This window comes from Amblyraja radiata, chromosome 26 (assembly GCF_010909765.2).
Source record: "Amblyraja radiata isolate CabotCenter1 chromosome 26, sAmbRad1.1.pri, whole genome shotgun sequence".
Classification (NCBI taxonomy): domain Eukaryota; kingdom Metazoa; phylum Chordata; class Chondrichthyes; order Rajiformes; family Rajidae; genus Amblyraja; species Amblyraja radiata.
In genome coordinates, this window is record NC_045981.1 from 12935836 (window position 1) to 12951131 (window position 15296).

The 15296-nt window shown below is 41.5% G+C and overlaps 1 protein-coding gene across 3 annotated transcripts in view; it reads right to left on the bottom strand.

Annotated features, from left to right (window-relative positions):
- Positions 1-15296, bottom strand: part of cyth1 (cytohesin 1) — a 178460-nt gene that overhangs the window by 92190 nt on the left and 70974 nt on the right. The window contains exon 1 of one of the 3 annotated variants that reach the window (XM_033044278.1): positions 4066-4222. The exons of the other annotated variants lie outside the window; for them this stretch is intronic. Within the exon in view, the coding sequence (XP_032900169.1) occupies positions 4066-4093 (28 nt within the window). The 5' untranslated portion in view covers positions 4094-4222. Of the gene's footprint in view, positions 1-4065; positions 4223-15296 lie in introns of those variants that run through there. 3 annotated transcript variants of the gene reach the window in all.

The window sequence follows — 15296 nt, forward strand, 5'->3', positions numbered from 1 at the left end:
ACTCCAGTATTTGTGTCTATGCAATTTGTTTTCACTGTTTCACATGAATTAATTAATTGCTGCTCTGTTTCACTTTTTAGGGTAAAAATTTTTTTCCATTATCATGGCTTGACAAATGAAACCGCGTTCTCTAAATTTGAGAAAGATCATTGCAAAAATGTAATTTAACAAAGTTCACCACTTCTTATAACCTATGTACAATGTAATTTATACATTGGAAAATGTTGATTGGGTTTTAGGAGAAATGTTTCATTAAATTTTCTTTCTTTAAAACAACAACAGTAGATTTCCTCCTAAAGGTTGTACAGCTATAGTCTGAAGAAGGGTCCCGATTTGAAACATCATCTATTCATTGCCTTCCACAGATGCTGCCTGACCCGCTGAGTTCCTCCAGTAGTTTGTCTTTTTTTGCTCATGATTTCATCATCTGCAGTCCATTTTTACGGACTGTTCTGATTTAATTTGCTTTGACTAGCAAACAGATTTTATAATTCAGAGTCGGCAGCACTGACTTAAGTTTCTTGCCCCTGGCTCAGCTGTTCATGGATGGCAGGCCACTCCCCCCAAAGGGAGCAGAAGAAATTGAGGTCAAAACTCAATTCGGCTCATGGCTCGTGATATCGGGCCTGAGGCCTCATAAATTATACCAAAGAGTCACTGGGAATACCCAAGCAGCTTGCTCATAGAGGAGATTTCAATCTCAGGCCACTGCACCTAATACTTTGAACGCCTGAGAATTCCCACTTGTAGCAGACTGTTCCTGGACTGAAGCAGCAACAAAGTACAGACTACTCCAGCAGTGAAGATCATTAGGGAACTAAGCAGCAGTGATTTCCCGACCATTCCCACACGGCAACAAATCAAATGTTGCGTCCTAATTGCAATGATGTTCAGCACTGGGGTTAATAGGAACACAGATTTGCTAATGGTCTACATATTTGGCCATATCTCTAAAGGTGCTGTCCATTTTATTGAGAATACAATGATGTATTTCAATTCATCAGTTAACCCATTCGTCAACAGAAAATTGAAAATGTTGCATCCATTGCCCACCCCGAGTGCTTTCGCTTGATGCTTCTCATTTCAAAGACTGAGCACCCAGCAAACAAGACAACAGTAAATTGAGTGGCACAACTACAAATGGCATGCAATCAAATACAATAAAAATTAAACAGAATAAGAAACAATTCAACATTTGGGGAATAAATGCCCTGTCCCACGGTACGAGTTCATTCCAAGAGCTCTCCAGTTTTAAAAAAATCAAACTCGTGGTAAGCACGGAGAATGAACGTAGCAGGTACGTCGTAGCTCGGGGACGTCTCTTAGCGGCTCGTAACGCTAGCGACAGGTACTCGGGAAGACTCGTGAAGATTTTTCAACGTAGAAAAATGTCCACGAGGGCCCCGAGTACCGACGAGTGGCCATTACCTTAAATCTCCGAGTTCGAATCAGGGCAAACTCGGGAGAGGTCTTGGAATGAACTTGTACCGTGGGGTAGGGCTTTTACATTGTGTCATTCATGAACTACTTGAAAATTGGTGTCACCATCAACCAAATTACAATAGTGTGTGAGGATTTCAGCTATCATTAGCCTTATTTGTAGCTTAAAACTGCTGAGGGAACTTAGCGGGTCAGGCAGGATCTGTAGAGGCAAAAGGATGGTTGATGTTTCAGGTCAAGACACTCGATCAGGACTGATGCAGGGTCTCCACCCGAAACATTGACCATCTTTTTGCCTGCACAGATCCTGCCGAACCACCTAGTTCCCCCAGCAATTTATTTCTCTTGCATCACTATTTGCATATTCACCGGTCCAACTGGAACAATACAAATCACAAGTCTTATGGCAGAGTGGCACTGAAATGTCACAGTGCAGACAGGATACTAGAGGATAATTTAATCACAACTTCTAAAAACCCATTAAGTGGGCCTCAACGGGATACATTTCTTGAGTGTTTTTATTCCCTTAGCGACAAAAATAATTTACAGGACAATGCAGTACATTCCTTGAAAATGGGCTGCTGAATAATCTAATCCGTTTTACAACATTTCAGACCATATAATCAGTACCAATTTCTTAGTTTTGAAGAAGGGACCCAGCCCGTACCAATTTCTTTTAGTTTGAAGAAGGGACCCAACCCGAAACTTCATGGACCCTGCCCATGTTCTTCGGTGATGCTACCTGACCTGCTGAGTTACTCCAACACCGTATCTATTTTTGTAAACCAGCATATGCAGTTTCTACATACCACTCTCTAAAGAAGTTTGTAGATAGGTTTGCAATGGCTGAATTTCTTTTGCATTTCCTTCTAACTTCATATTACATGCATATAAAATTCAGAAACTGTGACCCGCAAATCTTGATTAGTATTACCAACGTTACAGAAAGTTATAGAGATAGTGTTTAGTCTGAGCAAAACATCAAGATTTTGAGTGTCTTTACTATAGCAATTGAATCGATTTATTTCCTTTAATTTGCTTAAATATTAAAATAAAAAAATAGCAATGATTTAATTTGAATTTCCAACTTTTGGATGAAACATTAATTCAAACTAAAGAAGTAATCACTGGTGTCCTAACAAATATTTGTCCCTCGTCAACATCAGAAATATTATTTGGCTGTTCTCACACTACAACTCGTGGAAGCAGATTGCGTAGAAATTAGCTGTGAAGTATCTTACACTGCAATACGATCAGCATTTTTGAGAATCGGCACTGCTGCAGTACTGCTGAATTGTCACTGCTTGGAGCATTCGGAAGAAGTGAATGCCTATTTTTTTTTAAATGCTTTTTTGGAGAAATGAAGCTTCTATATACAACCCAAATGGAATAAGTATATTATTGTGTTCTTTAATGCCTCTACTTAACCATGTGGATGGTTGGAAAAAGATTCTGCATATTATTCTTCACAAATTGGAAATTGCAGACCGTTAAAGATAATAGTGATGCTCCACAAGTATCATAACGGCAAAACTGCAAATGTTTGAAAAATGAAATAATAGGAGTAAATATTCCATATTCTCAGCAAGCCAGTCAGCATCTCTTGAGAAAGAGACAGATTGTATGTTTTAGGTCATTTGCTTTTCCTCAATCTTTCATCAGGATAACTTGGTTTCTCTCCCTTCACAATTGCTATCCAAACAGCTAAGTATATCAAAACACAAGTGCTTAAGGAAATCAGTAGGTCAGGCATTAACTGTGGAGGGAATGGACAAAAGACGTTTCAGGTCAGGACTGTTCTTCAGACCGATCGAAGAAATCAGTCTGAAGAAGACCTGACCTGAAACATCTGTGCATTCCCTTCGATGATGCTGACACAAAGAATGCCAAATGCTGGTTTAAAGTAAAACATAAAGTCCTGGGGTAACTCAGTGGGTCAGGCAACATCTCTGGAGGACATGAACAGATGAAGTTTCCTGACCCAAAACATTACCTATCTTTGTCCTCCAGGGAAGCTGCCCGGCCCACTGAGTTACTCCAGCACTTGTTATTTTTGCTCAAGATTCTAATATTGGCTGTTTGTGTCTCCAATCTGCTGAGTACATCAGGTATTTTCAATTTGTCCCACATATATATTGCACTCAAATCAATGGTTGGTTGTCATTTAACTTAATCAATGAAAATCATGTCATTTAAAACTGATCAAGTTGACACCATGTATTATAATTATTTCAATAATTTTGCATCAAAGTCATCCATTTATACAATAAGAATCTAATGGCTAGTTCCGAATCGTTCAGTAAAGTCTGGTGTAACACCATCTGCAGGTCGATTAATATAGTAAGAATTAAAATTTTAAAGTTACAGCCACGTTCATTTTTCGTTTAGAACATGGAGGTAACAGGAAAAGCGTCACAGGACATATTTTAGTTTAAAGGTTGGTGTGGTAAATATAATAAAGTAATAAGTTATACGTAAACTTTATTTATAATCCTTAATGCTTTTGGTTACTTCATGATTACAAGCTAGTAACCATAATGGACATGAAGTAAACAAACAGCTAGGTTAATCATTACACTGATAGTTTAAAAGGAAAATAATTTCCTGTCACAGACTAAAACTTACCAACGCCACTTTCAGCATTAAGAACCATTGTTCCAGGCACCCGTTCCAGATCAAAATAACTTGCAAATAAACAATTTCAATGAAATCGTTGAAGCTGAAACCTAAGCTGCCGAGCAGAGATCCAAGAATTCTGAGCACAACTCAAGTAGCAGGTGGGGCTTACCAGTACCTACTCTTGGTAAGCCAATCAAGTGCATCCATACCACTGTGTAATTTAACAACTGACTGTGCAACTTCCTCAGAACACCAATTGGCAGCCAGCTAGTTCCTATATAAGGAGGCGCTGTACTTCATTTGCAGCAAACACCCATGAGACAGGCACACCCTGATTATGCAGTTGAGCTGGCTCCCTTCCTGTCTGTTTAAGTACTAAATGACTCAGAGACTTTGGCAATTTCAGGTTTGCACATGTGTTTGCATAAAGACAACTTGAGAGCTGTTCCAAATCTAACATGTTCAGCAACAAATACAAGTAACAGCAAATCCCAGTCATGGCATGTAACTAATAAATTTGAGGTTGTCCACCATTGTATTGAAGCTTAACGAAACACATTTGGTACGTTACTGTTCAGATCTCTTTGACCCCCACCACACAGATTTATTTATTTAATCTTTACAACATTATTCATTTGCACTTCTCCTCCCACCCCACTGATGAGATCCATATCTATGTTTCATCTCAGTGATGTTCAGCAGCTACATTGCTTTCAACAGATTCCATACCTCAGTATATTCTGTTGTGACCAAACTCCATTAGCTCTCTCCTCTTCCATACTAATCAAGCATTTATTTATCCAGCTCACCGACTCCCTAAGCACCTTGTAAATCAAGCAAGACCTTCAGACATTTATAAATCCCAATGCAGCCGTACACATTATGCACAGTATCTCCTCAGTCTTGTAATGAATGCATTCCCCTGATAGCAGACTGCTTATTTGTAGATCCATCAGATTCCAACCTATTACTTAGTGCTCCAGCCTGGGATGAGAGACTGCAACCTTTATTTTTATACTACCAAACCATTAAAAAAAATTACTGATATTATCTTCATGAAATGTAGTTCTTCAATCACATGCAATCTACACTTTGTGATAAAACAGTCCAATGTTTTGAGAACAATCATTTATAAGAATCTAAAATTATACCATTATATTCGGCAAATAGCCATTTACAAAATAATTTCCCCTTTTCTTTTCAGCACACACACGCACACGCACACGCACATGCAGTATTCCTCGGCCAAAATAACTGTTCAACAGTTTTTTCTATTATCAGTAGAACATTGTTAAAAAATGAATCACGATTCCACTTTTCACAACTCGAGAATATGGTCAAGTGCTTTGTACCAATCATATACACTTTGAACTGTGATATGAACAGAAAAGGCTGCAATCAGGAAGTCATTCAGCACCAGCAGAAAGAGGAACACCGTTAATGCTTTAAGTTGATGACCATTCATCAAAATGGTCAATACTGTTCTGATGAAAAGTTATTACACCAGGATGTTTCTCTTGCTTCTCTCTCCACAGATGCTGCTTGACCTGCTCAGTATTTCCAGCACTTCTTAAAATGTCAGATTTCTAGCATCAGCTCCTTTTTCATTTTGATTATCCTTTGAACTATACTTACTGTAAGATTTGATACACAGGTGTCAATTTGTACATTGATACTACAGGAAGAGACAAGCGACCACATAGTATGCTTCAGAGTATTGTTGGTGAAGGTATAACTGTTGGCCAGGATATGAATTCCAATATTTCAAAGAATGTACCATATATCCATTTAAAAAGCTTTTCCATGTTCTTAAATACATTTGGTAGGTTAATTGGTTGCTGTAAATTGCACTTGCTATGTAGGTGAGCAGTGGAATCTAGGGAGCTGAGGGAACACGTAAAGAATGAAAGGGAATTAGTGTAAGATCGGGGAGGAGCCATCTTGTTGAACGGCTGCTAGCCAGCAGCCGTCTGTTTTAAATTCGTTTTTTTTATAGTTTTTAGTGAGTCCTGTTTTTTTGTTTGTAGGGGATATGGTCTTTTTAATGTGGGGGGTAGGTGTAACTATATTTTTTGGTCCCTACCTGGTCGGTGTGGCAGCCTTTTCTCCGGGCTGCCCGTCGACCCGTCCTCGTGGCCTACCAGCGGGCTTGGAGCGCCGTTTCCTGGCGGGGACTGCCCAGCACCTCGGCCTCGGCGACGGCACAGTGTTGGAGCGCTGGAGATGAGCGGAGTGGAGCGGGCGATGCCTTGCCTGGGTCGCCGTGCTGGAGCTCTGGCGAGCTGGACCGCCGAGAGCGACATCTCCGGACTGCAGGTCTGCGGAGCGGAGAGGCGGCGTGCGGAGTGGCGGCAGTGCGGAGAGGCGGCAGTGCGGAGAGGCGGCAGTGCGGAGAGGCAGCGCCGACTTTTTCATCGTGAGCCTGGGAGCTTCAAACCGGCGCGGCCTTGTCGGCTTCGGCAGCCGCGGGCTCCAACCAGGAAGCGGCCGTTCCAGGTGGCCCAGCCGCTGAGTGGACTCTCCCGACGCCGGGGCAAGACCACATGGTGAGAACGGCCAGGGACATCGGGCCTCCGTAGAGGCAATTGCGGTGGCCTCAATAGGCCTGACTTTGGGGTGAACATGGGGTGGGGACTGGACATTGTGCCTTCCTCCACAGTGCTATCCACTGTGGGGGGATGATTTTTTTGTCTAATTGTAGTCCTGTAGGTCTGTGTCCAAGATGGCTGCCGTGAAGAGAGAGTGGACGCTGGCGCGCTTTGGCTGCCGCTGCTTTCTCTTCACACTGTGTTTTTGATTTTCTGTTCTTGGATTGAATTCTGTTTTTAATTTGTGTCTCTGTGATGTCTTTATTACTTGTTATATTACGATTATATGTTTTTATTCCGATTACTATGTAAGGTGTCCTTGAGATGTCTGAAAGGCGCCCATTAAATAAAATGTATTATTATTATTATTAAGATCAGTATGAACAGGTGCCTGACAGTCAGTGCAGACTCAGTGGGCCAAAGGGAATGTTTTCTGTACCGCTTGACTCCATGACTCAAGAACATATTGCCTGTAAGCGTGATGGAAACAGTCAGAGGTCCCAGACGAATAATAAAATAAGTGTGAGGAAAACAATTTGTTGGATTACAGGATGAGCAGGAGAATGGGACAGAATATCCACGCTGTATCTCTAAACTAAACTAAAGAATAGATTGCTCCACAGGAGCAGCAGGGAAGATGATCCGAATGGTCTATAAAATAAAACCTCCGAATGCATCATAGAAACCATCCGCCAAGGTTGCATCAAGCTTGGTTTGGCAACAGTCCTGTCCAAGACCATAAGTAATTACAGAGTTGTGGATGTAATCTATTCCATCACACAAACCAACCTCTCCCACTCCCCATCAACTCTATCTACACTTTACACTTAATCATGGATCATTTTCCCCCGGTCATTCCCTCCTCTTCCCTTTCCCGAACAGAAGATATAAAACCATCAAAGCACCGACCACCGGATTCAGGAACAGCTTCTTCTCTGATATTGAATGGTCCTTCCATAGCTAGGCTGTCGTCCAGATCTACCAACCTACATCATTGCAAACCTTTTACCTGCACCATCTCTGTAACTGTCATGTAATGCTGCAATGCTATACTCTGCACTTTGAGTTTTCTCTTTGCATTCTTTGTACTTATGTATAGCTTGATTATAGTAATGTGTACTATGATTTGACTGGATAGCACACAAACATAGCTTTTCACTGTATCTCAGCACACATGACAATAATGAACCAATACCAATAATAATTTCATGGTTTTATCTTATCATCTGGAATTCTTTGTCCTTGTCACAAGTTAAATATGAGAAGGCAGTACAGTTTTATTTTAGACTTGAGATACAGCGGGGAAACAGGCTCGTCGGCCCACCGAGTCCTCGCCGACCAACGATCGCCCCATACACTAGTTCTATCCTACACACTAGGGACAATTGAGTTTTAGTTTAGTCCAGAGATACAGTGCGGAAACAGGCCCTTTGGCCCACCAAGTCCACGCCGGCCAGCGATCATTCTGTACACTAGCACTATCCCACACACCAGGGACAATTTACTATTTTACTGAAGCCAATTAACCTACAAACCTGCACGTCTTTGGGATGTGGGAGGAAACCAGAGCACCCGGAGAAAACACACGTAGGTCACGGGGAGAACGTACAAACTCCGTACAGACAGCGCCCGTAGTCAGGATTGAACCCGGGTCTCTGGTGCTGTAAGGCTGAAACTGTGCCACTGTGCCCTCCATTTCATGGGCTTCTTTCCTTCATGTATCAACACCCCACTATCAAAAAAAAAAGATAACCAAAGCTGCAGCCTTTTGGAAACAGACAACAAGTGAGCCTAGCGTTTAATATTTAGTCCCTCCTTATTTGCTACCGCTTTGACTCATCGTGCCCCAGTTTACCAACTTCCCAAACTTCACTCATTTTGAATTTGCGCTGCTGTTAACGCTCTGGCAGCTATAAAATAGACCAGAGGGATGGAAGGATATCCCGAGGCGGCAGTAGAAACACACAGATATGGGCAATGGCCAAGCAGATGTGAGCAAGCTTCCGTGCGAGATGGGAGCCCAGAAATGGCCTCCGTGTGGATAATCACAGATACAAGCCACCAAACATCAACTTCCTTTATGTAGGAAGGAACTGCAGATGCTAATTTACACAAATGCTGGAGTAACTCAGCGGGATAGGCAGCATCCTTGGACAGAAGGAATGGGCAACGCTTCGTTCTGAGACCCCCTCCTCAGAGTCTGAAGAAGGGTCTCGACCCAAAACATTACTCATTCCCTCTATCCAAGGTAATTGTGGACTTTCCTGCTTAGGCCAACGGAACAGTACATCCTATTGTAAAGATGGCCAATCTGCACAAAGGACCCATGCACATTTAAGCTTCAATGCCAGTTCTAAATCATGTTCTACTTCAGTCACATCATGAATGGTTGTCATCCTACTGTTGTCATCCTTGTCTGTTTCCAACGATCCCACTATTGCTTTTTGTGTTGTTTCTGGACAAAGGTTTCATTACATCACAAATTGCTGGTCTGCAGAGAAATCTACTTCCAGGATTCAGGAGACGGGAATTATGAACCACAAGATATGAAAATAATGGGAAATATCCAAGAGTGCTCAGATACCTTTCTTTGTAACATTCACTACTGTTCAGTGGTTTATTAGAGCATGCTTTTTGAGAAACAATATGAACGACTACATAGCAGAAGCGAAAGGAAAATTGCTATTGTATGCAGTTTTTCATCCGTTTTACCAATCACTAAATGGCCACTCTTTCATTCAATCAAAACTTCAACAGGGCTCAGAAGCTGAACAAGTGATTTTGTTGTTAACCTTTCAAGCTTGTGTATTTTTATGCAAATTTTCAGGCAGTCACATCTATGCATTGATGCAAGGAGCATTTATATTTCTAGAAAGGAATCTGCTGGGAATGCTTATTCAGAGAAAACAACGTAAATAATGCACAACGTCACATACTCTTTGTAGCCCATTATAGCACCCCAAATTGCCTCTACAGTAGTCCCAAAGACCCAGTGGTGAATTTAACTAAAATGGCTTTAACTCTCCATAAGAATAATTTAGCACTGTTGCTTCAACAAAAGTGACAATGTTTCAAAATCAAATCTCAAGAAAACTGATCCTTTGCAACCTTTTGAGATTTACGTGTGCACGTTAATAGCAAAGGATGCATGATGGTATGGAACAAAATGTTACCATTTCAACTGTGGTACAATTTTCAGAAATAAATTTGCAGTTTCAATAAATAGCAGTAGTGATTCATTTTGGAATGAGGACTTGCATTTTTGTAAGCTCTTTTCAAATCCCTCTGACTGTTTATTAGAAATGCAGTGATTGCTGTTTAGTGAGTAAATGTATCAGCTACTTTGTGCACATAATCTTTCAAGGAGCAAGGACGATCAGCCAATCTGATCTTGGTGCCATTGGCTTTGATACTGGGCCAACTTTGCTTTCCTTCATCTTCCTAAAGGATTTTCATCATTCGTCTGGGTAAATAACTGGCATCTCAGTTCAGTGTATTCTGCCACAAACCAACACATACTCAGCTCTACACGAGGTTGTGCACAGAATCCCAAAATAAAATCGAGCAGACATCCCCTTCAATTTTGAAGTGATGATCGAGAATGTAATACGATTTCAAGGTTGTGAAACACGTTCTTACATGTTCTGACACATCCCAAATATTTCAGTACAAAACATTTTAGTAGTGAAATTATGTACTTCTATCTTGACATTTTATAATTTAATACTGAATCATTATAAATTTTGATTGATAGAGTAATGCATATTTATAACACACAAACAGACCCTTCAGCCAAACTCGTCCATGCTGACCAAGCCACCTGCCTCAGCTGATCCCATTTCCCAATGTTTGCCCCGTGGCCCTCTGAAACTTTCATGTTCATTTACCTGTCTAAATGTATTTGAGGCATTTGAATTTGATACAAAACAACTAAGTCTACCCAAGGAGGCTGATTAACAGAAAACAAATTTTGCAGGATATGTTTGTAGAAAATAAAAAAATCTGCAAAAAATATTCTTGAATCGGTATTAATAAGACTTCTCAGGCCAAAACATGCAATAGTATTCAATACTTGTTGTCTGATAATAACTAGTGTGCAAATGTTTTCAGTTTACAAATCAAATTCCATGCAAAATTACATACTAGTTTTAGTTAACACACCACATAATTATTAGTCTGTCAGACATAAGAATTAAAATGTATAAGAGAATGATTAATAAACACGTGTAGGAACTACAGATGCTGGTTTACACCGAAGATAGACACAAAATGCTGGAGTAGCTCAGCGGAACAGGCAGCAGCTCTGGATAGAAGGAATGGGTGACGTTTTGGGTTGAGACCCTTCTTCAGACTGGGAGTCACAGAGATAAGGAGGTGTAAGGTGTGAGGACGAGACATCAAAGGGGATGAGGCTCAATGAAAATGTAGAATCGATCACTGTTAGGTAGGAGAAGGTGACAATGAAGCATACAGAGATAAAATGGAAGCAGAAGCAGCGGCGGGGACAGATGCGGACAGGGAGCCGGGGCTGGCGAGTGTTTGCCGGGCTGGCGAGTGTTTGCCGGGCTGGCGAGTGTTTGCCGGGCTGTTTCGCTAGCTCTTGGGGCTAGCGAAATCAAGGGATATGGGGAAAAAACAGGAAAGAGGTACTGATTTTAGATGAACAGCCATGATCATATTGAATGGCAGTGCTGGCTCGAAGGGCCGAATGGCCTATTCCTGCGCCTATTTTCTACGTTTCTATGCTTGAATGTATGGCAATAAAACCCGACCACTTGATTTTGAAGCATTCATGCATGGTGGAGGTATAATGTAGTCATAGAGTGATACAGTGTGAAAACAGGGCCTTCGGCACAACTTGCCCACACCCACCAACATGTCCCAGCTACACTACCTGCTTTTGGTCCATATCCCTCCAAACCTGTCCTATCCATGTATCAGTCTATCTGTTTCTTAAATGTTGGGATAGTCCCTGCCTCAACTACCTCCTCTGGCAGTTTGTTCCATACACCCACCACCCTTTGCTTGGAAAAAGTTACCCCTTAAAAAGTTACCTCTTAAAAATACTTCAAACAAAAAACATTAAAATCATATTTCTACAATGCACTAAAACATGATTTTAATACATCAAATTTCAAAAAGTCCCTACCGTGGGAGGGGGGACACCCCCCTCCCACACTGTCCCCCCACTCAGTTGCTCCACTCCCTTGCCGGGTACCCCCAAGGCCAGTGATCAGTGATCGCTCAGCCTCCCCACTTTCAAAAACACTCCGTGGCCCCTGGTTCACTGAGGCCAGTTGTCCATGATGTCTGGATCCCAAAGCTCAGCGCTTCGTGTTTTGGAGTTGGCTAATGCTATTGATTTGTAATTAGCATGATTTGTAATTAGTTGATAAAACCTTAATTTATTAATCCGGAATATCCAGGGGGATGGGATAAGTGTAATATTAAAATGACATGCAAGGTGTCAGGCTGTCTGTCACAACATACAGCCCCGATAACCCATTATTTCCTTCAGTTAAATAATGGGAAGGTAGCACTATTGTCATTTGCCACTCAACTATTATGTTTGTTTACCTCACTGACTATTTCTAAACACCCCCCCCCCCCCAAATTCCTTTGACAGGTTGAATAGAAATGTCCCCAATCTCGTTGTTTTATTAATTGAACACGTAGATGAACATCCTCACGGAGTGCATTCAGATGGAAACTGATTCAGATGCGATGTTTAAGAGCTTGTTCAACGAAAGGGCATATTTTAAAGGAGTGACAGAGATACTTGCATGGGAATGTGTGAGGAGGTTATTATGTGTCCCTCCCACACCGTCCCCTACCCCCCCTTCCCCCCCCTCCCCTCCGTCGCTACGCTCCCTCGGTCTCTCGCAATTTCTCACTCCAAACTCTCACCCAATGTTGGCAGCCCTGTAGAAAAACAGGGGGGTATACAGAATGAGCTGCCTGAGTTGGTGGTAGAGGTGGACACAATTACAATCTTTAAAAGACCTTTGGACAAGAACATTGACTGCTCCCTCCCTCTAGCCCCACTCCTTTACGCCCCCTTCTAGCTCCCACCCTATCACTCTTGTCATCTTCTCTCTAGTCCCGTCCCCCTCACCACCTCCCTCTCCTCCACCTCGCTCTCGTCTCCCTACTTCCAACCATTCTCTCTTGCTCGTTCCCTCTCCCAGTCTTCCCCCTCGTCTCCTTCCCAGGTCTCTCATCCCTCTCGCCCACAAGGACTCTCGCCCCCTCCCTCTCTTCTACCTAGTTTTCACCCCACCCCCTCTCGCCCCCTCCCTCAGGTCCCCCTTTCCGTCTCGCCCCTTCTGGCTCGATCCCCTCTCTGGGGGTTGAAAGGGGTGCGAGCCAAATGCAGGCAAATGCGATTAGTAGGTTGGTCTTGGTTGGCATAGATGAGTTAGGCCAAAGGGCTTGTTTCCATGCTGTTTAACATTATGAATCTAAAAGCGGGTCATCAGGAAGAAAGCACGGTGGTGTAGTTTGTGCTGCTACTTGACAGCTCACAGATTTGAACCTGATTGGGGCACACTCTGTAGTTTGCACTGTGTGGGTTTATGCCCATTATCCAAAACAATGCTGGTAGTTAATTGATCACTGTAAGATTACTTTGTAGGTAAGTGGCAAACATAATTAATGGGTACTATGTAATAAAATGGAACTGCAGATGCTGGTTTACCAAAGATAGACACAAAATGCTAGAGTAACTCAGCGGGTCAGGTAGCAACTCCAGAGAACATGGATAGGTGACGCTTTGGGTTGAAACCCTTCTTCAGGCACTCTGAAATACAGTCATTGCAGTGATGTGGTGAAAGCAGCATTCAAGTCGGGCACAGGAAGATCTCACAAACAGCAGTGACATAAATAGCTGGCTCTTCTGCTGTTAGGTCTTTTTCCAGAAATAAAACTTATCCAGAAAAAATAGCTCTTTTATAACCCTTCTAGAAGGTAGGCATAACTACAATTTAACATTAACTCGGTGTCAGAGATTTCAACAATCCACCAAAGACCCAGCAAGGAATAATGAGTCAAAGACCAACCGCACAAATGAATGTAGCTGAAAATAGAAATTTCGTGGGGAAAAAAAATGAAGAGAATTTGTACTTGACTCAGACTCCTGAGTAGGAAAATTGCACAACTCATTTCTGGTGACATACAGGAACTAAATTAATGCAAGGATTGCTCAAATCCCAGATTAGCTAACTGAAATCAGACGATGATTAATCCACAAGGTGAAATCAAGTGGAAATTGAATTAAACGTGTCAGATGCGGACAGCGGAAAATGTCAAGCACACATTCACAATAGGATTCAAAACTTGATGGTCAAAGCAGAAGGTGGAGTAGAGCAGTTTGTGGTTAATCACCTCCTCCACAGACAGACCAAAATAACATCCTTTAACCGCTAAAGTTAACTGTTAAAAGGTGTTTTTAAAGTTTTTTTATTTCTACCTCACATAAAAAAGTTAATTAAGTACATTTTATTGATTTCAAACTACTAAATGCACAATACACAACTTCAGACCTATTTAATCTTCCCCCTGAGATTGGAGAGTGTGTGCATTGCTTGCAATAAAAGGATTGTCAGTGTCTTGGATTTACAATCAGTGGAATTGAATTAATTAAAATGAAATTTATATCAGATTTAGTTATATATATTTATCATTTATTAATGATGCAGGCAGTCTGTGTCATCACGAGAACATTATGTTCTGTGTTTCACTAAAGTAAATTATAAGGAGCAAATACAGTAGGTCCAGTAGATGAATTGCACATGGAAGAATTATTGAAGTCATTTAAAGCTGCATTACAAGGGTGTCATGTGCTCAGAATTTCACTCACGACCCTTCACTGTGCACGAGTCTGAGCAGCACAGTTGTCACGTTCCAACGCTAAGCATGTGACTATTTAAAGTTATTTCAGGTGTAAGAGCCAAATTGACTGATCAATAAATTCAAATAATTAAAACGAACTTTGAAAAATATTTCAGAATTTAAACAAAAATGGAGTGATAATTCAACGTGAACACCGTTGAAGTGCTGCAGTACTTCCTATTTCACAACAAGGTCGGCAGCATGTGATACTTTTGATGCAAGCACAGGAACCCAAAGAAGAATTGCAAGTAATGCAATGCTGCTCTAATCTTTCTTAGGAAGGTCATATCTGTGAAAAAATGAAGTCCTTCAGAGGAAAGCATTGTAAAATGAAGAACAAAGCTGGTTCGGCAGCTTTTTATTCAGCGTACACATTCCCTCAGAAAATTCCTGCGATCACATTGATAATTTGTATTTAATAGCACTGCAAATTTCAGCATACTTTATCGGAAAGCTGCATTTAATGCTTTCCGGGGTCAATGCTACTCCAGATAATTTCATGAAAATAGTTTGTCTTTTCATCATCTGAGACTGCTGGTCTCATTTCCGCAAGAAACGAAAGACTGTGTGCAACATAATTTATGACCCTGTCGGAACATCCCAAAGCACTTTACCACCAAGGATGTATTTCTGTGCAGGCACTGTTGAAATATAGAAAATGTGGCAGTGTTAGGTCAATTTGCTACAACAGCAATGCAATAACGATCAGACAATCTGTCTTAGGAATGTTGATGGGGATAAATATTAGCCAGGACACAA